Source organism: Bombina bombina, chromosome 5, assembly GCF_027579735.1.
Source record: "Bombina bombina isolate aBomBom1 chromosome 5, aBomBom1.pri, whole genome shotgun sequence".
Classification (NCBI taxonomy): Eukaryota; Metazoa; Chordata; class Amphibia; order Anura; family Bombinatoridae; genus Bombina; species Bombina bombina.
In genome coordinates this window covers 1,006,327,011-1,006,353,176 of record NC_069503.1, presented here as the reverse complement: position 1 = coordinate 1,006,353,176, position 26,166 = coordinate 1,006,327,011, and the positions used below count along the sequence as shown (strand labels likewise).

Sequence of the window (26,166 nt, the reverse complement as noted above, 5' to 3'; positions counted from 1 at the left end):
CTTAGGCAAAAATTTTCAGGTCCGCGGCGGCGATGGTAGGCGAGCTTAGGCGGGCGTATTGGGCCGGCGAAGGCAGGTAAGTTGACACGTTGATAACTAGGCCTCACAGTCACACAAACAATAGAGATGTGCATTTATTTCATTTAATTTCAAATTCAAATTTGTAACGAAAATTGATATTTATTTTGTTTTCACAAAAACAAATATCTGAATGAATGCACCAATGAACTTTAAAGAAAATAAAAAAATACTAACAAAATCTGTCAGTATTAATTTGTTTTCCTTTTATTACCTTTAATGGGTTAAAACTTATCCTTGAGAGCTGCACTAACCGGTCTTCTTCTTCACAGAGCCCCGGCCATGCTAACAGGAGGTTTAGTGTGGCGGCTCCCAGGTCCTGCACTGAAGGAGAAGGTCCTTTAGTGCAGCCCTAGGAGCCACCCCACTAAGCCTCCTATTAGCGAGGCCTGGCTATGTGCTCTAAAGCTAAGTATAAGCTACAGGTGAGCTTTTCACCTGTAGCTTAGGAACACTTACTTTTGTTTACGAAAAGAATTGTAAATGTTCTACGAATGTTCTACGAATATTCAGTATTTGTTTCATTTAAAACTAAACAAATACAGAATAATGCAGCCAACAAGTATTTACGACTCAAATTTCTGCGAATATTCGTTCTGAAAGATTCGGACCAACCATTTTTTTTTCTACTGCACAAGTCTAACAAACAAATACAATGATTGAAGGCAGAGAAGAATAAAATTATTTTCCTTTTAAAAAAACATTTTTAAATATTGCAGACAAGGAGTGTTTGAGCACTATAGTGTTGTTTATGTATTTATGTATAAGTGAGGAGCCTGAGGTATAGAATTAAAAGCTACATTTTGGCCACTGGCCCGTTTGTTGGAGGATGCTGCTATAAAAATAGCTACTAAATCAAGGATTCTAACCTCAGTGGCTGCAACTGCTTTTAAACTGTCCCCCAGCTATCAGCTTCTACTTGTTTGTAGTACCCAGAGTGTTCCCCTTCCTTACATTTAACCCCTGTGTGGATCCAATTTATATTGCTTGCTTTAATCATGGACCCTGTGGCCCTTCATTCAAAAATTCTAGACATCCTTATTTTAAAGCAATGAGAATCTCATCTATTTCTTACAGTGATGCTGCCTCAGATGTTGTCGTTAAGCCAATATGCAAAATTGTGTTTAACCAGAAAGCACAAATTTGCATTTCATTATTTAAAGAACAAATTAAGTATAGCAATGAAAATTAAAAACGCAACACAGCTATTTATTCTTTAAGCAGATACAGATAAAGGTATATTATTTTTAGCTAAAAAAAAAAAGAAAAACACCCTAGGCATAAATTACTGTAGCATGCTCCTGCTTCTGCAAATAAATAAACAAAGGGTTGAGTTTACAGCAAGAAGGTAACAACCGAACAACCTATTTACGTATACAAACATACTGACAAAATAATACAGGATGATTACAGGATCATTATATGCCTTTAAAGATAATAACTTGTTAAATCATTAGAATCTGTTTATCTTCTACAGTGATCCAAACCTTTTTATAGTTTGTAAACATGTTCTCAATAATTACCACATGTATGGGATCATAGACTGTTTCAGTCATTCCAGTGAATAAATTAACTGTGAGGATTTGTCATATGGGAAATGTATTTGAATAAGGTTACCGATAAGTGAGCTGGTTTGAAAGAGTCCACAGTTGCATTCTTTTCTTTTGGGAAATAGGAACCTGGCCACCAGGAGGAGGCAAAGACACCCCAGCCAAAGGCTTAAATACTCCTCCCACTCCCTTCATCCCCAGTCATTCTTTGCCTTTTGTCCCAGGCGGTTGGCAGAGAAGTGTCAGAATTTTTAATTTTTGTTTTTTGTCTCTTATGGAGGGTAGTACTCTTTGGCATGGGCTAGGAGTTTTAAGTAGTCCTGTCAGTCTCTCAGTGATGGCTTAGATGAAAGTTAGAGTCCAGAGATGCAGGGAGAGTCTTTTTGCAAAACCATCCCAACTCAGATTAACAGCTCCTCAAGCAATCAGCATTGTCGAACTTCGCTCCGCTGCCTGCTTTCTTCTCTCAAGTCTATTGCGAAGGCGATGCTACTATCCATCACACGTAAAAGGCTGTGTTCCTGATCCATGGCGTAGATTCCGGTAAGATTGTTTCATTTTACTTTATTCATCAATGTACTGTAATGTGAATGTTTTCCCGAGAGGCTACCACCTTGCAGGTCTAACTTATCATAAGGGTCTCAGTGAGTCTCTTGTAGTATCTTGGAATCGAGGGTTAATATCTCCTGAGGGGGGTTATTGAACAGGGGCGCTTCTACCAAACCAGAATTGACCTCGCATTCTATTGGCTGATCCAATCAGCCAATCGGATTGAACTTCAATCCGATTAGCTGATTAAATCAACCAATCGGATTTTTCCTACCTTAATTCCGATATCAGCCAATCGGAATTCGAGGGACGCCATCTTGGATGACGTCATTTAAAGGAACCGTTATTCGTTGTTAGTCCGTCGGCCAGGAAGGATGCTCCACGCCGGAGGTCTTGAAGATGGAGCCGCTTCTCGTCGGATGGATGAAGATAGAAGATGCCGCTTGGATGAAGATGTCTGCCGGTCTGGATGTCCTCTTCTGCCCGGATAGGATGAAGATTTCTGCCGGTCTGGATGTCCTCTTCTGCCCCATCGGATGAAGACTTCGGCTCGGCTGGGTGAACACGGCTCAAGGTAGGGAGATCTTCAGGGGGGTAGTGTTAGTTTTTTTTAAGGGGGGATCGGTGGGTTTTAGAGTAGGGGTGTGTGGGTGGTGGGTTGTAATGTTGGGGGGGGATTGTATTTTTTTTTACAGGTAAAAGAGCTGATTACTTTGGGGAAATGCCCCGCAAAAGCCCTTTTAAGGGCTGGTAAAAGAGCTGATTACTTTGTAATTTAGTTTAGGGTAGGGCATTTTATTATTTTGGGGGGCTTTTTTATTTTATTAGGGGGCTTAGATTAGATTAAAATTCTTGGAATATTTTTTTTTTTTTTTGTAATTTAGTGGGGTTTTTTTTTGTATTATAGTTTATTTTATTTAATTGTATTTTATTTTAGATCATTTTAGGTAATTTATTTAATTAATTTATTGATAGTATAGTGTTAGGTGTATTTGTAACTTAGGTTAGGATTTATTTTACAGGTAATTTTGTAATTATTTTAACTAGGTAGCTATTAAATAGTTAATAACTATTTAATAACTATTGTACCTAGTTAAAATAAATACAAAGTTGCCTGTAAAATAAATATAAATCCTAAAATAGATACAATGTAACTATTAGTTATATTGTAGCTATATTAGGGTTTATTTTATAGGTAAGTATTTCGTTTTAAATAGGAATAATTTATTTAATTATAGTAAATTTATTTCGTTTTATTTAAATTATATTTAATTTAGGGGGGGGTTAGGGTTAGACTTAGGTTTAGGGGTTAATAACTTTATTATAGTAGCGGCGACATTGGGGGCAGCAGATTAGGGGTTAATAATTGTAGGTAGGTGGCGGCGATGTTAGGGAGGGCAGATTAGGGGTTAATAAAATGTATTATAGTGTTTGTGAGGCGGGAGTGTGGCGGTTTAGGGGTTAATACATTTATTATAGTGGCGGCGATGTCCGGTCGGCAAATTAGGGGTTAGTAAGTGTAGGTAGGTGGCGGCGACGTTGGGGGGGGGACAGATTAGGGGTTAATAAATATAATGTAGGTGTCGGCGATGTTAGGGACAGCAGATTAGGGGTTCATAGGGATAATGTAGGTGGTGGCGGTGTCCGGAGCGGCAGATTAGGGGTTAATAGTATAATGTAGGTGTCAGCGATAGCGGGGGCAGCAGATTAGGGGTTAATAAGTATAAGGTTAGGGGTGTTTAGACTCGGGGTTCATGTTAGGGTGTTAGGTGTAGACTTAGAAAGTGTTTCCCCCTAGGAAACAATGGGGCTGCGTTATGAGCTGAACGCTGCTTTGTTTGCAGGTGTTAGTTTTTTTTAAAGCCAGCTCAGCCCCATTGTTTCCTATGGGGATATCGTGCACAAGCACGTTTTTCCAGCTTACCGCTACCGTAAGCAACGCTGGTATTGAGGGTTGAAGTGGAGCTAAATTTGGCTCAACGCTCACTTTTCTGAGGCTAACGCAGCCATTTAGAAAACTCATAATACCAGCGTTGGCTTAAGGGTGCGCTGGAAAAAAAAGGAGCGTTAGAGCCGAAGGTTTTTACCAACAAAACTCTAATTCTAGCGGATTGTTTTTCATGTTCAACTAAACATTTGAGAGGACCTGCGGGTCAGTGAAGCGGGAAGGATTGTTTCAGTCCTTATAGCCTTCAATCATAGATGACCGGGCAGGGGAGTTTCCCGCTGCATCACTCTGACATCTGATTTCATCAGGACCTAGAGTTTTCCTCCCCCATTTGGGGGAGGGTTGGAGAGCTTAACACCCCTTACCGCAGTTGAGTGGTTTGGCCTTCATTTTTAGGCCTCTGGATTTGTCCTTTTGGGCTTGATCCAACAGCTTGTACAGGATAGCTGTCTAGCATGCAGAAGGTTTGCAGTTTGAAACCAGTTACAGCTCTTGACACCTCGCGTAAGCTGTTTATTGTGTATCTAGATGCAGCTCTTACTCTTTGACGTGTACTGTCTGTTTGAGTTATAAGAGACCTTTGGGTCTTCTTCCATTGTCTCTGGGTGAGTTGGATCTCCTTTTAGGGATCTGTGTTTCCGGGTGATGGTTGTTCCCTGTGGGGACTTTGTTTAGCTCGAGGTTTTCCGGAGCTGGGTAGGCTTAGTGCCTTTCTCTTCCTTGTGTCCTCTGCTTGTGCAGAGGTGATAGGGAGACTAGTCCTGCTAGTAGGATTTTTTTTACCTCAAGGTATCCCTTGGTTGTCCTGAGGCTTTGAGAAGTATCTTCATACGACTTCTAGCCTTGCTCCTTGGAGCGTTGGACTTTAGCTAGGGGTGGTTCCTTCCTTTGGTCGGGGATCGAGTTCTTCTCGCTATCCGGATCCTCTGGATATGCATCCATATCCCTTGTGTCTGGCTTTTTGGCCAGTTAGGGTTTTTAGTTCTAGGGTAAGGTTTGCCTGAACTATTAGGTGCCCAGACCTGTTTTTCTCCCTGAGACTTCCGGTTGCTGAAGCTTTGCTTGGTCTTTTTCCTGACCCAGTTTTGGGTGGTTTTGGAATCTTGGATCTCAGGGCTGGTCGGGGTGTTCCACGGTAGTGGGAACTTGGGCTATGTCCTTGCTCCATTTACCTGACCTGGTTATGGTTGGCCAGGTTTTCGGAGTATTTTTTACTCTTTACCACAGAGTAGTCCGTGTCATCTAGTGGTTAGCTGTGTGGCTTGCGCCTCAAGGGTTGTTGGTTCATACCCAGCTGCTGGTGCTGGATGTCCAATTTCTGGTGCGCCTTAGGGTTGCATTCCCCTGGTCAGCTTGCCAGTGTTCCTGTAGATTCCCTGCTCTGCAGGTGAATGGGTTGGCTGTGCCTCTGCTTGGCAAGCTACTTGTAGAGGGGTCCTTTTCTAGGACATCTGTGTTGGGAATTTATCTTCCCATTAGCCGGTGGCTTCGGGCCTTGAGGACAGTTGTTGCCCTTCTGGCATCATCCCTTTTCTTTAGGGGATATTCTCCTCCCTATGGAGATGGAGTCCTTGCTTGGGGCTTCTCGTGGATGGGAGGCGGCAAGGTGGGATTGGTTCCCCCTGGGGTCTTGCTGGCTCCAAGTCAGACTTTTTGGGCCTTTATTTTGATAGATCCTTAGGTCTATGGCCTTGTCTGTTTTCAGAGTCAGGTTGTACTTGTACTCTGTGGGGATGGCTGTGCTATCCTTACGCTCGTTCCTGTACCTGTTTTGGGATTCTTTTGCTCCCCTGTCTTGGATCCCTGAGGCTGGGTTGGTCTAGCTGGGTGTGGGTCTGCAGGTCAGGATGGCCGAGTGGTCTAAGGGGCTGCATTGGGGTCGCAGTCTCCTCTGGATGTGTGAGCTTTGTTGAGTCTATCCTGATAGCACAGTCTGCTAGGGTATAGATTTTCCTTTCAACTTGCTCCATTGATTTCAGAAGATTGTTTACTCTTCCTTCGGGTTCTGAAGGTATACTCTCCTTCTCGGGGGGGCCTTGATTAACCCCTTAATGACCGGACCATTTTTCAGTTTTCTTACCCTTAATGACAATGGCTATTTTTACATTTCTGCAGTGTTTGTGTTTAGCTGTAATTTTCCTCTTACTCATTTACTGTACCCACACATATTATATACCGTTTTTCTCGCCATTAAATGGACTTTCTAAAGATACCATTTTTTTCATCACATCTTATAATTTAATATAAAAAATATATAAAATATGAGGAAAAAATGGAAAAAAACACACTTTTTCTAACTTTGACCTCCAAAATATGTTACACATCTACAACCACCAAAAAACACCCATGCTAAATAGTTTCTAAATTTTGTCCTGAGTTTAGAAATACCCAATGGTTACATGTTGTTTGCTTTTTTTGCAAGTTATAGGGCAATAAGTACAAGTAGAACTTTGCTATTTCCAAACCACTTTTTTTCAAAATTAGCGCTAGTTACATTGGAACACTGATATCTGTCCGGAATCCCTGAATATCCCTTGACATGTATATATTTTTTTTTAGAAGACAACCCAAAGTATTGATTTATGCCCATTTTGGTATATTTCATGCCACCATTTCACTGCCAAATGCGAGCAAATAAAAAAAAATGTTCACTTTTTCACAAATTTTGTCACAAACTTTAGGTTTCTCACTGAAATTATTTACAAACAGTTTGTGCAATTATGGCACAAATGGTTGTAAATGCTTCTCTGGGATCCCCTTTGTTCAGAAATAGCAGACATATATGGCTTTGGCGTTGCTTTTTGGTAATTAGAAGGCCGCTAAATGCAGCTGCGCACCACACGTGTATTATGCCCAGCAGTGAAGGGGTTAATTAGGGATCTTGTAGGGACCTTGAAGGGTTAATTTTAGCTTTAGTGTAGTGTAGTAGACAACCCAAAGTATTGATCTAGGCCCATTTTGGTATATTTCATGCCACCATTTCACCACCAAATGCGAGCAAATAAAAAAAAAAGTGACATTTTTCACAATTTTAGGTTTCTCACTTAAATTATTTACAAACAGCTTGTGCAATTATGGCACAAATGGTTGTAAATGCTTCTCTGGGATCTCCTTTGTTCATAAATAGCAGACATATATGGCTTTGGCGTTGCTTTTTGGCAATTAGGAGGCCGCTAAATGCTGCTGCGCACCACACTTGTATTAAGCCCAGCAGTGAAGGGGTTAATTAGGTAGCTTGTAGAGAGCTTGCAGGGTTAATTTTAGCTTTAGTGTAGAGATTAGCCTCCCACCTGACACATCCCACCCCCTGATCCCTCCCAGACAGCTCTCTTCCCTCCCCCACCCCACAATTGTCCCCGCCATCTTAAGTACTGGCAGAAAGTCTGCCAGTACTAAAATAAAAGGTGTTTTTTTTTTTTTTTTTTTTTAATTATTCAGCTGTGATGGACCCCTGCCTTAACCCCCAACCTCCCTGATCCCCCCCCAAACACCTCTCTAACCCTCCCCACCTACCTAATTGCCACCATCTTGGGTACTGGCAGCTGTCTGCCAGTACCCAGTTTTCCCCAAAAAATAAAGTGTTTTGTTGTTTTGTTACATGTTTTATTTTTATTTTTTCTGTAGTGTAGCTGCCCCAACCACCCCCCCCCCCCCACCACCCCCCTCCCCCAGATCCAGATCCTGATCCTGATCATTTTTTAAAAAAATTCTGCCCCCCTCCCTCTTACCTAAATTCATTGGTGGCAGTGCCAGTGATTGCTGCGCGCGCACGCGCACACACACGCACGCGCACGCGTGCACGCAGCCCCCGCACGCTCCCGGCATCCGGCGTGCACAATACACTTGAAGGAACCGGATGCCGGGTAGCGATGGGCCGCCCACCCTCCTCCCTGTAAGCTCCCACCCACCAACGAACGGCCGCATCGCTACCGGTGCAGAGAGGGCCTCAATATCGAGGCATCACTGCAATACCCTGAGAGCTGCTGGAAGCGATTGCGATCGCTTCCAGCACTCTCTAAGACAACTGACGTACCAGGTACGTCCATTGTCACTAACTGCAAGTTTTTGCAGGACGTACCTGGTACGTCAGTTGTCATTAAGGGGTTAAGGTTTTGTGTCTCCCTTTTTAGGGACCTGTGTGTTGGTTCGGCGACTTAGGTTGCCTGTAACGTGCCCTCTGTCCGGGGGTTGCTTTTGCGGTCTGTTTCTTGCTTGACTGCTTCTTCTTCCTCGCAAATACCCTCTGTGTCTTCCTGTTATGGACTCTGTGTTCTCAAACTTGGGGTTTTTCACCTGGGTGTATTACACACTTTTTCATGGTCGAATGCTTTGGTATTCTATTCTATGGTCAGACACTGGGAGGACTTCGCCTCTTCAGTTGCATGTTGGAGAGACATCTCTTCTGTCTCTGTGCCCGGTCTTATCCCGGGTTTCGCTTGATATAGGCATGGCCTCCTTTGGGTCTCTGTGAGCTGGGCTCACTCTTGGAGGTGTTCTTTTTGTATTAGGGGACCTTTTGGTTTCCTCGGTTCTCCTTTTCCTTGTCCCCTTGGGGGTTTCGGCTGGTGTCCCCTTCATTTGTGGGGGGTGAGCGGTGGGGGGCCATCTGTTGGACGACAGTGTCTCCTGGAGGACTGTTGGCTCAGACGAGTCCGTTTGCGGTCTCTAGTTTGGCTTCTGGACTAACTGCGAGTCAGTGTCATTGGGGCTTTTCCTCTTAAAAAATTCTCAGCTTTGGAAGAAGTGGGTTTTTTTATTGGGTAGAGGTTCAGGCCTGGTGCCCTCAGTATGGGCTGCCTATTGTACCCTCCCGTCTTGGTATTCAGTGTCCTCTATAGCTTGGGTATTGTTTTCCCAAAAGTAATGAATGCAGCTGTGGAATTTTTCCATTTAAGAAGAAAAACATAAATTATGCTTACCTAATAATTTTCTTCTGATGGAAAGAGTCCACAGCTCCCCACCCGTAATTGTATGTGGGGCATCCTTATTATTCTTCTGGCACCTTTCACCCTGATATTTATTCTACTGTTCCTTGTTTCTCTGCAGAATGACTGGGGGATGAGGGGAGTGGGAGTAGTATTTAAGCCTTTGGCTGGGGTGTCTTTGCCTCCTCCTGGTGGCAAGGTTTTGTTTCCCAAAAGTAATGAATGCAGCTGTGGACTCTTTCCATCAGAAGAAAAGGAAATTATCAGGTAAGCATAATTTATGTCTTTTTCATTAATGAAACATGGTTAATGCAATTAATCACTTTTATTTATATTATCATTATTATAATTCCAGTGCTTGAATCGAGAACAAGGAGTTCAGTGGATTAAGAAAGAAAGACTTCCAGCATTTTTAATAAGCGATTGCTATTTTGAATACAGGTATAGTGCTTTGAGTTCCAGGCCTAACTATATATGTAATACTGAGGTTTGTATAGAGCTCCAAGTGCTAATTTATTGCTATATCACATTTCCAGGGGGAGAGCTGTATCACAAATCAGGGCAATAATTTCAGACTGCCTTGGTAACAAAATACCAACTGTTGTAGTTGGTTGTTTCCATTCTAGTTGCAGAGCTGAATCCTGTCAGGGGACATTTGAATTGTAAAGCCAGAATGATTAAATAGAAAGTTGATAAAACTATGGTTACTGGACTAATTATTATGCAGTATAAAGTGAGCAAAAATTATTTGAACGTCTTTATATTTTTTGCATCATTCATCACTTCAAATGCCAAGTAAATACAAGTTGCTTTGTTATTCCTACTGGTTGTTTACTAGATGTGAACCATATTTAAGTTACCAGCCTACTCGTTTTATGTGCTTGTGCGGTAGAATACAAACAAAAAAGCTAACATAAAAAGAGTTGCAATGGAAATATTATGTACCAGATGTAGTGGGGCGCTAAATAATTTTTTTAATCCCACTCTAACCATGTTGAAACAAAACTTTTAACACGGGTAAGTTAGTGTGCATATAACAATTTAAAAATAGAAAGTTAGCACATGAACGAAAACTGATGCGTGCTATCTTCGTGACTTTGTATATCGCAAGGGCGTCAACTTCTCCCCATAGACTTCAATGGAGCGAGAGAGAGAGAGAGATCTCCTTTAAGGGAAAGATCTCTTTAAGGGAAAGTATGGCCACATTTTCCTTGTGGTTAATCAGCTTTCCACATTTGGAATAAGTGGTCCGGAAGTATATTTTAGCAGCATTTATTATCCTGCGATAAGCCAACTGTTTTTTTTTGCACAGTATCTGATAGCGCTTATTATACCTTTCCACATTGGGGCAGAGTGATGCCGGAGCAACATTGAGATGCTGGAGCTACAACAGCAGTCCCCTGGTTTGGTGCCGGTGTTCTATCAGAATCTGCTCCCTCTGAGTGTGCATGCTCTGTATGATGTAATTGCACTCCACATATGTTAATTAGGAATGTGTGGAATGCGATTATGTCAATCAGCAAAATGCGCACTCAGAGGGAGCAGATTCTGACAAGGAAGATGTGTCGGATCTTGCTACCGCACTACGAGATGCGCGCATGCGCTGTTTAAAATGTAATACTGTCTAACAAATTAAAAGTGCATATTATATATATATATATATATGTGTGTGTGTGTGTGTGTGTATATATATATATATATATACACAGGGTAAAGTTTAATCACTTCTCACGGTAATGAAAAATGCAACAATTTGCTTTCATTGTCGTATTTTTCATCACCATGACAAGTCATTGAACTGTGTCCTGTATTTACAGGTAGCCCTCAGTTTACGGGTTAGGTTCCAGAAGTAATGGTTGTAAATAGAAACCATTGTAAATTGAAACCCAGATTATAATGTAAGTCAATGGGAAGTGAGGGAGTTAGGTTCCAGGCCCCTCTCAAAATTGTCATAAGTAACACCTAATACAATAATTTTAAAGCTTTGAATTGAAGACTTTAAATGCTAAACAGCATTATAAACCTAATAAAATAATCGCACAACACAATATATAGATTATCAAACTAAGTTTAATGAACAAAAACATTTGCTAAACAGCATTATAAATCTAATAAAATAATCACACAACACAGACTGTATCATCAAACTAAGTTTAATGAACAAAACATTGTTTTACTTGCATTTTTCTACAAACGGTTCTCTGCATTGTTAGGGTGGTAGATAATATCGGGTCTGCAGCTATTTTATGCATTCCAGTCTAGACTGATTTATAGATAAAAGGGAAGTAGCTGCTAGATCCTTTGAAAGCTGCTCAATAGCTCAGGTCTGGTTACACTGGTTAATTTCAGCTTGCATATCTTTGCTGCATCACAAGCGGGCAGCTCCACCTACTGGCTATTTTAATCAATGCACTGCACATGACTGAAAAAAAGGGTGTTATTCTTAAACGGCGCAAATTGAACCGTTGTAAACCGAGGGCCACCTATATATATATATATATATATATATATATATATATATATATATATATATATAATGCACTTTTAATTTGTTTGACAGTATTACATTTCAACAGCGAAATGCGCGCATCTTGTAGCGGCAGCAAGATCCGACACAACTTCCTTGTCATAATCTGCTCCCTCTGAGTACGCATGTTGCTGATTGACATAATCGCATTCCACACATTTCTAATAAACATATGTGGAGTGCAATTACGTCATACAGAGCATGCACACTCAGAGGGAGCAGATTCTGACAAAGAAGCATAATCTGATAGAACAATCTGTGGAATGCAATTACGTAATTGTGAGCATGCACACGTCGAAGTAGCTAATCTCAACGAGGTAGCTTTTTTTAATAGAACAATGTTGGTCCAGCAAGCTAACTACTGTGAGAGTAACTCTGAACAAAATGTGGGTATAAGGTATTTCTTATATTAAGTAATGTCTCTGGCTTTACCCAAATACTTATGAAGCCAATAAGTGATGGAACAGTTCACTCAACTTAAGTTCTACAATCCTCTTGTAATAAAATAAAGAAAAGGTAACGTCACTTACTGAGTTTGGAGTTACCCACAACCTCAACTAAGTCACTTGATCACCCGGTCTTCAGATTGACTTTTCCAATTTCTAGCTCTATATCCTCTAAGGTCTAGGAGGCTTCATTCCTTTTACCAATTACCACCAAACCAATTTCTTAACACTTAACTCTATTTTAATTATCTAACCTTATTTAAAATAAAAACACGGACACAGTTGTTATGGCGAAATATGTAAAGGTCACGATTTATTAAATAAACTGAATTTTGCCATTTTACTTTTTAAGTTTTGTAGGGCAAAATTCAGCCATATCATAAATCAAATTTACACACCACAAAAATGTTACTGCATTAACAAGAATTTTGGGACCCACGTCTAGGGGGGGTGGATCACAAATACCCCCCTGGTGGGGCAGGAGGGGAAAGGAAAAACCACGGCATAGCTCACCCCATAGCTAGACCACCGGATCACCCCTCAGGGCTGAGTATACTGCGGGATCCCCCACCCCCCCTATGTCCCACCCACGTGGTACCCGAACTTCACCGCCTGCTGGGATTCCCAACTTTACTAGACAAAAGCAGCTGTCATCTTTTTATCCTCCAGCCAGCGTACAACGCTGGGTCACCTGCTGTCTTTTGGTTGCGCTGCGTTGGTCTTACTATGACTTGACCAAGTAGTCAACGTCCTGCCCCTATCCGTACTGCTACTGTTCTCTTTCACGTGACCTCTCTGGATTGTTGCATTGTCCTTCATTGTTTCTTAACACTTAACTCTATTTTACTTATCTAACCTTATTTAAAATAAAAACACGGACACAGTTGTTATGGCGAAATATGGGTTTGAGAAAAAATGTTATAGAGATACAACACTCATCTACTCTAATGCCGAATCCCAGGAGATACAATTGGTTTAACCTCTAAAACCAAGGTGAATAAAAACTGCAAAAAGGGTGATCTGGGATGGCGCTCAACAAAAGGGGAGCTAAGAGTTAAACTGTGTAAAGTGCATAGGCTCTAATATTGGATATATATGTGTATATACACTGGTGATTATTTATAATAAATTTGAATCGGAATTTAATAGGTCAATAGCAATAAACTAATCCGATATAAAAATAGCAGGTATTGAATAGAAAGAGTTAAATTTAAATTTAAATAATGTTTATTACATTCAATAAAAAATATATAATGATGCCGGCATCTAAAAACAAACACAATAAGCTCAACAAGAAATGTCAATGTTAAAAAATAGTACGATCAAATGATCTCATCTAAAGCAAATGACAGAAATAAAGATACATTAAAATTCTAAAACCTGTTAGTATCGCAACATTGTCCAGAGAGTGGTTATTTTGTGCAAACTTGTAGCCAAAAACTCCGGATAGCTTGTGTCCTCCTTTCCTCAGTGTTTAAAGTTAATGCAGCGTTCTCTGCAAGCGGTAGAGGATACTGTGATCCCCGTATGTACACAAACAGTTCCAGGCTGTAGTGCAAAGGTGTTCCGGTGCAAAAGGTGTTCCGGTGTGAGTGACTCTTTGATAATCCCACAAGGTATGGTAAAGGACCGGAGTTCTAAACAGGATATGGATTAACAGATGGATTAGTATGAGTAGGTCCTGGGACAGGGATTACACATATGGAGCAAGCTCAAACAAGGTTTTAATAGCTGCCCGATGTACCTGTCCTATCTACTTACGTATCCAATCTGTTGCTTACAATAGTACTATTAATCTGGTGCACAGGAGCAATCGGCAAATCTACGCGTTTCAGCCTCCAGGGGCCTTTATCAAGTTGTTATGGCGAAATATGGAAAGACCACGATTTGTTGAATAAATTTAATTTTGCCATTTTTACTTTTAAGTTTTGTAGAGCAAAATTCAGCCATATCATAATAATTTACACACCACAAAAATGCCACTGCATTAACAAGAATTTTGGGACCCACGTCTAGGGGGTTGGACCACAAATACCCCCCCCTGGCGGGGCAAGAGGGGAAAGGAGAACCCATGGCATAGCCCGCCCCATAGATAGACCACCGGATCACCCCTCAGGGCTGAGTATGCCGCGGGATCCCCCTTATGCCCTGCCCACGTGGTACCCAAACTTCACCACCACAAAAAGAGCCCCTTCTTTCGGCCAACCATCACCACTTTCTCTGTGACCTTTCCTTACCTTGACCAATTATTGGCATATCCCCTTGATGTCCACCAGTCATTGGTCATTTCCTTCGTCTGTTAAGTGCACCCTGTCATGACGGAATAGCTCTTCCCTTCTCGCTGCTATCAGTGAGTGTTCTATCACTCTGCCCCTATCTCCCTTATTACCTTCGCTGCTACCTGATTTACCTTCCTCCTAGATCTGTACCCCGCTTTGCATGTATCTGAGTTTCTCCAGTATATTCTCGAAATTATACTGGACCATATTATCTGTACTGTTGGCCATGCTACCTTCAACCATTTCATTCCTCCAGTCACTTTCTCTTCTAGCTCTCTGAGCAGGTAAGCACCCTATGTCATTCCCCCTAGGGGGATAATAAGGGCATCGGGACAGCCCCATCTTCGTCTTGCCTGTTGTATTGTTGGCACTAACTCGTCCCACATCATGCCCCTCTTGCCTCTCTGTCTAATGCTTGCTTCCTTGTGTGAAAAACCTAAGTGCACCCCCTGTGTTGACGTTGCCGCCCTTGCCTGCGCCCAATAAATGTAGGAATGTCCTACAATCCACACCCTTAATGCTCTGCCTGAAATGAAACAAATTTTACAAGCCGTTAGCAAACCGTTGACCGTCATTTTTCCTGCGCATCACCACAACTCACAACAGAAACGCAATCCTTATACTGCAGCCTTATATTGCAGCACTAATCTTTTTGCACCCTAATGTATTACTTATAGGCTGATGATTTCCACCGTCCTAGCTTTTTAATCTGCTCGCCAGCACAACCTCTACTCACAGCGGCAGTTGCCGCACCTATTCGAAAAGATTGAGGCGCAAAGTATGAGTTCCCCCACCCCAAGTTCCCTACTACTTTCTGCAAAACACTCCTGAATTGGAACGTTGTCACCTCTGACCCGTCCGAATGATGCAGGAATGTGTGACCCCTATCCCTGTGTGCCGCCAGATACTGTTTTACGCTAGCCACCGGGCACATCGTTCCCCCAGACCTTTTCATGTTCAGCCATGCCCCTTTACCTTCTATGTCTGTCTTCGATTGTCTTATAAATATAAGCACTGTCTCCTCGCCACATCTCACATCCCCTACTTCTACCCCCCCTTTTCCTATCTTCCTATTTTTAAGTAATAGCTCCCCTTTCCTCATGGCTCAGTGGAATGCCACTATGAAAGCTGTCCTAAAAATTAATGTTTCGTCTCGGCTCAGACATACCCTTGCTTACGCATCCACCATCTTTTCCAACCTATCCTCTGTTATGGGCTCCCTCTTATCTGCTCCCCTCTCTTCGTTTCTTCGCCATGCCCTCACAATCTTCTTCACTATTAACTTTTTTGACCAATCTATCTCCCAATATAGCTGCGAACAATGTGATACCGCTGCTAATGCTGACCCCAGACACCCTTTCTTAACTCCTTCTCTTTTTAGGTTCAATAACCATTCTAAAAATCTCCCCTCCTCCCCCTCTTTTGCTCCTTTCTTAAACTCGCACCACTGTCCCCAATATTTCCTGTAAACTGCCCATGTACTTGGTGCCAAGGATTTCTCGACCAGCTCCTTGATTCCTTCTATCCGTTGCCAAGCTGCCAAAGAAGGACAAGTCAAGATTCACCTTCCTGTCTGGCATTGGGGGCTAGGGCCCTAAACCTTTCCCACTTAAAACGGGATAGCGCATCCGCAACCACATTTCTATAACCAGGAATATGCTTAGCCTTGAAACAGATGTTAAACCTTAAACACTTCAGTACAAAATACCTCAAGTATCTTACCACTGGCAGCGAGGATGCTGATAATTGGTTAATCACGTCTACCACACCCTTATTGTCTGACCAGCAAATTATTCTCTAATTTGCCAACATTTCACCCCATCATTCGATTGCTACCACTATTGGTAATAGCTCCAGCAGTACTAGACTCTTAACCCACTCTATCTCCTTCCATTTCTCCGGCCACCCTCCTGCACACCACCTCCCCTGGAGCTGCATCCGTGTACAGCTCCAGCTCCTCCTCTAGCGCTATCTCCTCCCATATTCTGATGCGTTAAATTCCTGCAAGAATTTGTCCCATACTTTTAGATCCTCCCTCATCTCCCCTGATACTCTGATCATGTGCTCCGTTTCTTTTACGCCTTTCGTGTTTAACTCCATTCGCCTTTTAAAAATCCTTCCCACCGGTATGACTTTGCATGCAAAATTCAACACCCCCAGTATTTTTTGCATTTCCCTCAGCGTTACTTTTCTGCACGCCACCATCCCTGCTATTAGCTTCCTCGCTTTCTTGATCTTATCCTATGGGGAGTTCGCATTGCCCTTTTTTCAAATCTATGATTATGCCTAGGAATGCAAGCCTCGCGCATGGGCCCTCAGTATTTTTTGCTCGCTACTGGTACCCCCAACTCCTCTAGCATGCCCTTCAAACCCGCCTTCATGTGCCGGACCCAGCTTTTCCCACTACCATGAAATCATCCAAGTAATGGACAACTGTCTCCACCCCTTGTCTTGCTACCAATAACCAATGCAGGAAGGAACTAAAAATTTTTTCCCGAAGATTGAACAAGATATTGAACAACCCATGGGTAAGCATTTATCCACATAAAATGAGCCTTCGAATTTGCATCCCATAAGCTTAAAGCTAGCGGGGTTCAGTGGTAATAGTCTGAATGCTGACTCGATGTCAATGTTGCCATCTCGGCCCCCGCTCCCGCTTCCCTCACCATGTTTACAACTCTGTCAAATGGCTGGTATTGCACTCTTGCTTCCCATTTGTCGATCGCATCATTTACCGATCATTACCCTTTGGGTATGATAAATGGTGCATCATGCAATATTTCCCTTCCTCTTTTTTGGGTACCACCCCCAGCAGAGAAATGACTAAGTCAGCAATTGGCTTTTCTGTGAATGGCCCTGCCATCCTGCCCCAGGCTACCTCCTTCTCTAACTTCCCCCTCAGAATCCCTGGGAGCTCAGCTGCTGATTTGAGGTTTTTGGCTTTAACTGCCCCAACTACCGCCCCCTTCACTGGTACCGTAAAACCGTTATTCAGCCCATCAATTAATAAATCTCTATCCTCTATGATAGGGTATGCCTGCGTACCCATTATTACCTCCATTCTTTCTACAGTCCATCCCCGCATGCGCCCCGCTGCAGTATCTGCAAATGTGCTTGAATCTCCATGCTCCCCCCATCGCACCTTTTTTCATTATACGCCCAGCATTCTTTATTGTCAGATCTAATGTTCTTGTTAAAGTTAAAATTCGCACCTCTACCACCTTGCGTATCTTGCACCTTCATTACCCTGGTGTATAGATCCAGTATTTTTATACCAAAGTCCCTCCTCCCTTTATCGCCTAATTGCAAATTACCCTTCCTAAACTCTGTGTCGTAATCCTTCCATGCGAACCCACCATATGTCATATAACACTACGCAATAAAATGGATGTACCTTAACATTCCCTTTACCTTCCCAGGGTTGGCTGATATAAAACACTCTGCATATTTGAGTATCCCTTTTACCCATTCCGTAAAGGATTGTTTCACCTTTTTTCCCTTTCCTTCCTCCCCCCTAGACTTAAAGGCCACGGCATCCCTAGTGATCTCAAATATGTCCACATATTTCCCTTTCTGTGCACTCATAATTATGTTTGCCTTTAAGTGCGTTGTTAGTGGCATTAACAATGTCCCTGTTACCTTGTCGTCTCCATTACGCGCCTCCCCTGCCTCTGCCTGCTCCTGCATTATCTCCTTCCCTGTACCTTTGCCCTGTTTTGCATAAATTTTTCTAACTATTTTCAGTATCCTGTTTTCCCCCTCACCTTTAATACTCTCGTCCTCTAGTTCAGATGAGCTGTCTGATACGTTACTATTTATGCACAATATTCTCTTACCTTGCTTCGCCCCTTGCGCTTCTTCCGTTCCTGCCGGTGCCCCCGTCTGATTTGTTGCTGCTGTGTCCTCTTTTCCTAGCGAGGATGCCCCTGCTGCTTTATTGGTTTCCCCTGCATGACTGCTGAGTACTGCCGTTGCATCCTCGTGCCGTGCTTGCTCCATTCGTACTGCCTCCTTTGCTCTGTTCTGCAGGGGTAACATACAAACGTTATCATTTGTTCTTTTTTTCTGCATTACTGGCACCTGTGCCCTTCCCCCTCCTTCTCCCCTTCTTACCTCCTTCCCCCCTGTCCCCCCTCCTCTCCTCACTCAACTCCTCCTCTATCAGCCTATATCTGTTTCCTTCTGAATCCCTAATCACCCTACTGCAGCCTACCCCATCCCTCATTGCCCTGTCTCTCTTCTGTGGTCTACCTTCCTCAGAACCCCCTTTCTAAAAATGTCTATTCTGGCTGGTTCCCCGTATATCCCCCCTGTGTATTCTCCTCCTATGCCCACAACGTGCTCCCTCCTGTGCCCTTGCAGCATTGCTGGCCATGCGCTGCCCTCCCACCCCCACCCCCGCAGTCCCTGTGTGTGCTGCCATGCTATGCTTGTCCCACCGGGACCACAGCACTCCCCAACGATCCACCTCCCCTCCCAGCCATACCGCTGCTGCTCTGCGCCGCACTGATATGCCTCCCTGTCCCACTCGCTGCCATTAAATACATGCGGCCTGCAGTACCCATCCTCCCGCCACCAAAATGTCGGCCCCTCTGCACTTGGATCGACCGTGTTTTCCAGACCGTCTCACCATCATCAAGGTACCGACTTGGGATTCTATGGTTCCTGGACGACATTCTTCTGCAGCTGACCCTCTTACATGTACAAGGAAAAACAAAGGTTAGTGACCGCTTCCTGTTGTCTCCTTCCCTATATCCCCTTTGCTCTGCTCCTCCCCTTCCCCTTGTCTTGTCCAATGGCCTCTCGCTGTCCCCAGCCACTCCTCTCAGGTAACCCCCTCTTGGCTACCCCCACTCCGGCACACCTAGTCAGCCTATTGTTCTTCCAGAAGTCCCTCCCTTAGGCCGATCCTCTCATATGCATTCAATACACTATTTTTTCAGGTGGAACATTGATATGCTTCCTGTTGTGCTACCAATCACCTAGAGTCAGTGACCTCGTGTTCAGTGTTTACTCCTGTGTTGATTGGACGTTGCTGTTCACATCATTCCCTCAAGCCAATCCCTTGTTGGCAATGCCGCTACCTACGTGCTCACTCAATGGCCCAAAGGTTGCAAAAAAACACAATGTCATGAGGAGCACAGGATTTAGCAGTACAACTTAATTTTTATTGAATATCAGTAACAAAAGGCAATCCATACCGGGTAAAAATAATTGGCAGATACAGACTTGTATATCGGCTGATGTGTTTAGGCTTTACACCATACTCCTAGCCATACACTAAAACAAATTCTCAACATGTTTAAAAAGAACCACCTGCTCTCTAATTGGAGGATTTATCTTCCTGTAAAAACATTAACCCTTCACATACCTCCTCTAATAAACTTCACTGTCTGCTATATGAATGTTTATTCATTTATTTAAGTTATTAAACAAGCATATAGCAGACAGTGAAGCTTATTAGATGAGGTATGTGAAGGGCTTATGTTTTGACAGCAGGAGAACTGTCCAATTGGAGAACAGGCAGTTTTTTTTTAAACATGCCGAGAATTTGTTTTAGTATACAGTTAGGAGTATGGCGTAAAACCGAAACACTTCAGCCAATATACAAGTCTGTATCTGCCAATTATTTTTCCCCTTTTGAAAATGTATTTCTATACAGATATTCAATTAAGTTTTACTACTGAATCCGGTGCTCCTCGTGACTTTGTTGTATTCTACTGTGAGAGTCAGCCTGCTCATCTTACACTGCTTCCTAACAGTGCCAACTATATTGTGATTGGTATATTACTTTCATATTCCAACTATCTGGTAACAAGTTTACACTATATGGTGCCCCTATCTCTATGCTTGACTTTTCATACAAAAAGGCTAGCTCCCAATTCTGACACACTAAAAGTGCGCTACACAAAAAATGCTGAAAGTTAACTATGTGTAGTTCATTTTGTATGTCTTTATCATAATGTAATTATACACTCTGAGCAACAGGTCACTATGTGCGTGTGATCACTATGTCATATAGGTACCAGTGTTACAGAGATGTGTCCTATGCATGAGCTCCCAAAACTTTAATGTTAATGTGTCTTCCTCCCAGAAATTTATTAACCCTCGGCTAGATTACGAGTTTTGCGTTAGGCTTAAAAAGCAGCATTAAGAGGTCCTAACGCTGCTTTTTAACGCCGGCTGGTATTACGAGTCTTGAAGGTACATGCCCACCGCTCACTTTTTTGGCCAGTCTTGAAAATACCGCAAATCCACTTACGTAAATTGCGTATCACCTTTTTTCAATGGGACTTGCATAGCGCCGGTATTACGAGTCTGCCGAAAAGTGAGTGGTACACCCTCTCCTGTCAAGACTGGTACCGCATATTAAAGTCAGTAGTTAAAAGTTTTACACTACAACGCCGTAGCATAAAACTCTTAACTAAAGTGCTAAAAAGTACACTAACACCCATAAACTACATATTAACCCCTAAACCAAGGCCCTCCTGCATCGCAAACAATAAAATAAAATTTTGAACCCCTAATCTGCCGAACTGGACATCGCTGCCACTATAATAAACATATTAACCCCTAAACCGCCTCACAAACATTAGTTAAATATTATTAACCCCTAATCTGCCGTCCCTATCATCGCCGACACCTACCTACATTTATTAACCCCTAATCTGTCGCCCCCAACGTCGCCGCCACTATACTAAAGTTATTAACCCCTAAATCTAAGTCTAACCCTAACACCCCCTATCTTAAATATAATTAAAATAAATCTAAATAAATATTCCTATCATTAACTAAATAATTCCTATTTAAAACTAAATACCTATAAAATAAACCCTAAGATAGCTACAATATAACTAATAGTTACATTGTATCTATCTTAGGTTTTATTTTTATTTTACAGGCAAGTTTGTATTTATTTTAACTAGGTAGAATAGTATAATAATACTATTTAATAACTACCTAGCTAAAATAAATACAAAGTTACCTGTAAAATAAAACCTAACCTAAGTTACAATTACACCTAACACTACACTATAATTAAATTAATTCCCTAAATTAAATACAATTAAATACAATTATCTAAAGTACAAAAAACCACACTAAATTACAGAAAATAATAAACAGCGGAGCATCCTCTTTATCCGATAGCTAAGACTGAATGAAGGTTTCTTTAAATGACGTCATCCAATATGGCGTCCCTTCAATTCCGATTGGCTGATAGAGTTCTATCAGCCAATCGGAATTAAGGTAGAAAAAATCCTGTTGGCTGATGCATTGCATGATTGGAACAGCCAATAGAATGCCAGCTCAATCCTATTGTAGGTAGGTGGCGGTGATGTTAGGGCCGGCAGTTTAGGGGTTAATAATATTTAAGTAATGTTTGCGAGGCGGGAGTGCGGCGGTTTAGGAGTTAATATGTTTATTATAGTGGACGGCAACGTTGGGGGCGGCAGATTAGGAGTTAATAAGTGTAGGTAGGTGGCGGCGACATTGGGGGTGGCAGAGTGGGGGTTAATAAATATAATGTAGGGTTCGGCAATGTTGGGGGCAGCAGATTAGGGATTCATAAGTATAATGTAGGTGGCGGCGGTGTCCGGAGCGGCAGATTAGGGGTTAATAATTATAATGTAGGTGTTGGCGATGTCGGGGGCGGCAGATTAGGGGTTAATAAGTGTAAGATTAGGGGTGTTTAGACTCGGGGTTCATGTTAGGGTGTTAGGTGTAGACATAAAATGTATTTCCCCATAGGAATCAATGGGGCTGTGTTAAAGGGACAGTCTACACCAGAGTTTTTATTGTTTTAAAAGATAGATAATCCCTTTATTACCCATTCCCCAGTTTTGCATAACCAATACTGTTATATTAATATACTTTTAATCTCTGGGATTTTCTTGTATCTAAGCCTCTGCAAACTGCCCCTTTATTTCAGTTCTTTTGACAGACTTGCAGTTTAGCCAATCAGTGCCTGCTCCCAGATAACTTCACGTGCACGAGCACAGTGTTATCTATATGAAATACATGAACACCCTCTAGTGGTGAAAAACTGTTAAAATGCATTCTGAAAAGAGGTGGCCTTTAAGGTCTAAGAAATTAGCATATGAACCTCCTAGGTTAAGCTTTCAACTAAGAATACCAAGAGAACAAAGCAAAATTGGTGATAAAAGTAAATTGGAAAATTGTTTAAAATTACATGCTCTATCTGAATCATGACAGTTTATTTTGGCCTAGACTGTCCCTTTAAGCAGCTTTACGCTGCTTTTTTGCAGGTGTTAGACTTTTTTTTCAGCCGGCTCTCCCCGTTGATTCCTATGGGGAAATTGTGCACGAGCACGTTACACCAGCTCACCGCTAACGTAAGCAGCGCTGGTATTGGAGTGCGGTAATGAGCAAAATTTTGCTCAACGCTCACTTCTTGTCTGGTTTGTAAAAACCCGTAATACCAGCGCTGTCTGTAAGTGAGCGATGCGCATAAACTGCTCGTTAGCACCGCACAGCCTCTAACGCAAAACTCGTAATCTAGCTGCCTTACTGTTATCCTCAGTCACAGTTCTACAGGGGTGCATTAGGAGTTGCACACCAATCTATAAGGTTACATACCCTTTGTGCTGAGGATGACAGATAATATGTCCCCTCTCTGCTGATGTCCCTTCTTTTGTAGCCACAATTAAACCACCTAATCATACCCTGTGTTGCTCTACTCACAGAACATGTGAGACTGCCCATGGAACATCCACTCGTTTGTCCATGTTAAACCGTCATCATGACTCCTAGACTAAGTCATGGTTTGCCCCCACAGTAACTGGAACTGATAACTGCTTTTTTGTTGTTGTGCAAAACTGGGGTGTGGGTAGTAAATTGTTTATCTATCTTTTAAAACTATAACAATTTTGGAGAAGACTGTCCCTTTAGGTGCTTGCTAATGGCTGTGTCACTGGACAAAAGCAAAACTGAAGGCAAGGGGTGGATTAGTATTATTTGTCTATTAGTGGCAAAGTCATAAATCAGTTTGTATAAGACACATTATACATCAAAGCATTATGTTGCATACAGAATACACAATATGCAAAAAACTAAATTCAGCTGCAATTAACTAAAAAATGATTAATATGCTGTGATTCTCATGTAATCATATGTAATGCACCTTATAATGTATTCCTCTAAAAAACATTTGTAACTGCACCATCCAATATGTAACACTACATGTATAACAATCTAAGCAGAATATTAAGTTACAGACTTAAGTAACCATTTTTAATCGTCTTGTATTTGTAAAAAAAATAATTATATATGTTCTTCATTCAAGAATTCTGCAGAATTCAGTAATGAATCATTTTTTTGGCACTTACAGACTTGCAAAGCTGATGTCACAGGTGAAATTGAGCAATACCTGTATGCCTTTAATTACCGACCCAAATTACCATCCGTGGACACTCAAAAGAGAAATGGCCCTTTCACCTCCCCCAGAGACTGAAAACAAGGAAATTATGCATAAGTTCTTTGTTACACTTGGCGAGGTAAAACACTCCACTGTAATATATCAGATTACTTAGATTTATTTCCAGTATTTTTTAATTTAACCTCAAGTCTCTTGCACATTTTTTTTGTATTGTAATAAGTATTGACACCCTTTTGAAATAACTTAGGAATGATGCTTAAAAGTATTATTATTATAAACTAAAACTTCCAGAGTTGGCCCAAAACATTGTGCTGCCTGTGTCCAAGAATGATATAATGTCTGTCTAACCCTTACTGACAAATGATTAAATGACACAGGTAAGTGACTCACTATAAGGAACATTTATCGTTTAACATAAAACATAAACATAAAACATGGTAATATAAAATGTAAAATTATATGTAGCGAAAAAACTTTGCAATATACTAATTCTAAAAATAGCTGCCTTTCTAATTTTTGTAAAAAAAAAGAAATTGCAGACTGGCACTGCCGCAATAATCTACAGAGTTATTGGTTGCACCCTCTAGTGGCCCATTCATAATCAGGGCCGGACTGGGAAATTTAAGTGGCCCTGGAAATTGTTGAAGACCAGCCCCCTCCCCTTGGCCCAGCCTCCACCCCCTTACTGGCCCTGCCTTCACCATGCCTGCCAACATAGTTGTTCTAAGGGGCCACTTATCTGCCCCCACAGTTCCCCACACCCTTAAAAGGAACAGAGCAGCCTTGAATTTATGAGCTACACATGCACACAAGGCTCACTTCATGACGTACCTGTCCAAAGGATGTGGTACTGCAGTGCTGGCAGCTCGGCAGCCCACCGCGAAAACTCCCGGTATCCCAGTGGGCCAATCTGTCCCTAATTAGTCTCAGAAGAGAAGGTTATAACACGACAGTTTGAAACAAAGAAAACCAGTGATTCTCAAATGCATCCAGTTTTTATTTCATCCAACACAGGAAAACAAGGTAAAGAAATATAAATAAAAGAAACAACCAACAGCCCTCTGCCAGTCTATAACACGACAGTGCCAATTGCTTTATGGACACAAAAAAAAACCTTTAAAACTTATTTTTGTCAATGTTTAAACAACTAATATAATTTTAAAACTAGATCTGCATATAATTCTCAGGCTAAACTTTGGTTCAAATACATAAATCTATCTAGTATTTATTTAGTGTTTTAAGAGATGATAAACTCTCCCCTTTATAAAATCAGATCAGGAATGTTAGTGATATTTTAGATGGAGTTTAATTTATCAGTTGTTGAAGATTAATATGTATATGAAATTCAAATAACTCGCGCTCCACCGCCCACTTCTAAAGTCAATTTTTCTGTGAGCTAACGGATTGAATTGTTGTCCAATCCGTGATCTCCCAATATGGCCCTTTTGTTGTAGCTAGAGCACTGATTAGAGAACAATTCAAACTGTTAGCTCACCGAAAAATGTACTTTTGAAGTGTGCAGCAGAGTGCGGGAAATTTGAATTTCATATCTACACCCTGTTCCAAATTATTATACCAATGATATCTTTCTCATTTACCTAAATAATTGATGTAAACAACAGTCAGCATAATTCTCATGTTATCAACTATTAAGAGTACAATTCAAATGTTATTGAACAAACCTCCTAATGATAACAGTATTTTTTTTAAAAAAAATAAAAAACTTAGAATGCACTGTTCCAAATTATTACGCACAGTAAGTTTCAAAACACTTTATAGGTTGTGAAGAACTGAAAATTGTCATTTGTTGTGTTTGCAGCATATTTACTGAACATAGGACCCCTTATTTGATAGCAGCTTCACAAGTCTTGAATCCATTGAATTGTGAGTGTTTGGACAGTTTCTGCTTGAATTTGTTTGCAAGATGTCAGAATAGCCTCCCAGAGCTGCTGTTTGGATGTAAACTGCCTCCCACCCTCATAGATCTTTTGCTTGAGGATGCTACAAAGGTTCTCAATAGGATTGAGGTCAGGGGAGGATGGAGGCCACACCATGACTTTCTCTCCTTTTATCCCCATAGCAGCCATTGATGCAGAGGTATTCTTTGCAGCATGAGATGGTGCATTGTCATGCATGACAATGATTTTATTACGGAAAGCATAGTTCTTCCTTCTGTACAAGGGAAGGAAGTGTACAAGGAAGAAAAAGGGTAACTCCTCTTGATTAAAATCCCAATTTTATTGAACAGGATCAGACACAGAAAACACCACAACGTTTCGGGGTCAGTACCCCTTAGTCATGTGATGACAAGGGGTACTGACCCCGAAACGTTGTGGTGTTTTCTGTGTCTGATCCTGTTCAATAAAATTGGGATTTTAATAAAGAGGAGTTACCCTTTTTCTTCCTTGTACACTATTGTTGGTGAGTGTGGCAGTCACTCCAAAGAAGTACCCTCTATCCTGGGGTT

The 26,166-nt window shown here is 41.6% G+C and overlaps 1 protein-coding gene across 1 annotated transcript in view; it reads left to right on the top strand.

Moving 5' to 3' along the window:
* RGS22 (regulator of G protein signaling 22) overlaps positions 1 to 26,166 on the top strand; it is a 354,545-nt gene that overhangs the window by 15,253 nt on the left and 313,126 nt on the right. The window contains exons 5-6 of the mRNA XM_053715916.1: positions 9,406 to 9,491; positions 23,652 to 23,817. Of these exons, the coding sequence (XP_053571891.1) occupies positions 9,406 to 9,491; positions 23,652 to 23,817 (252 nt within the window). The remainder of the gene's footprint in view (positions 1 to 9,405; positions 9,492 to 23,651; positions 23,818 to 26,166) is intronic.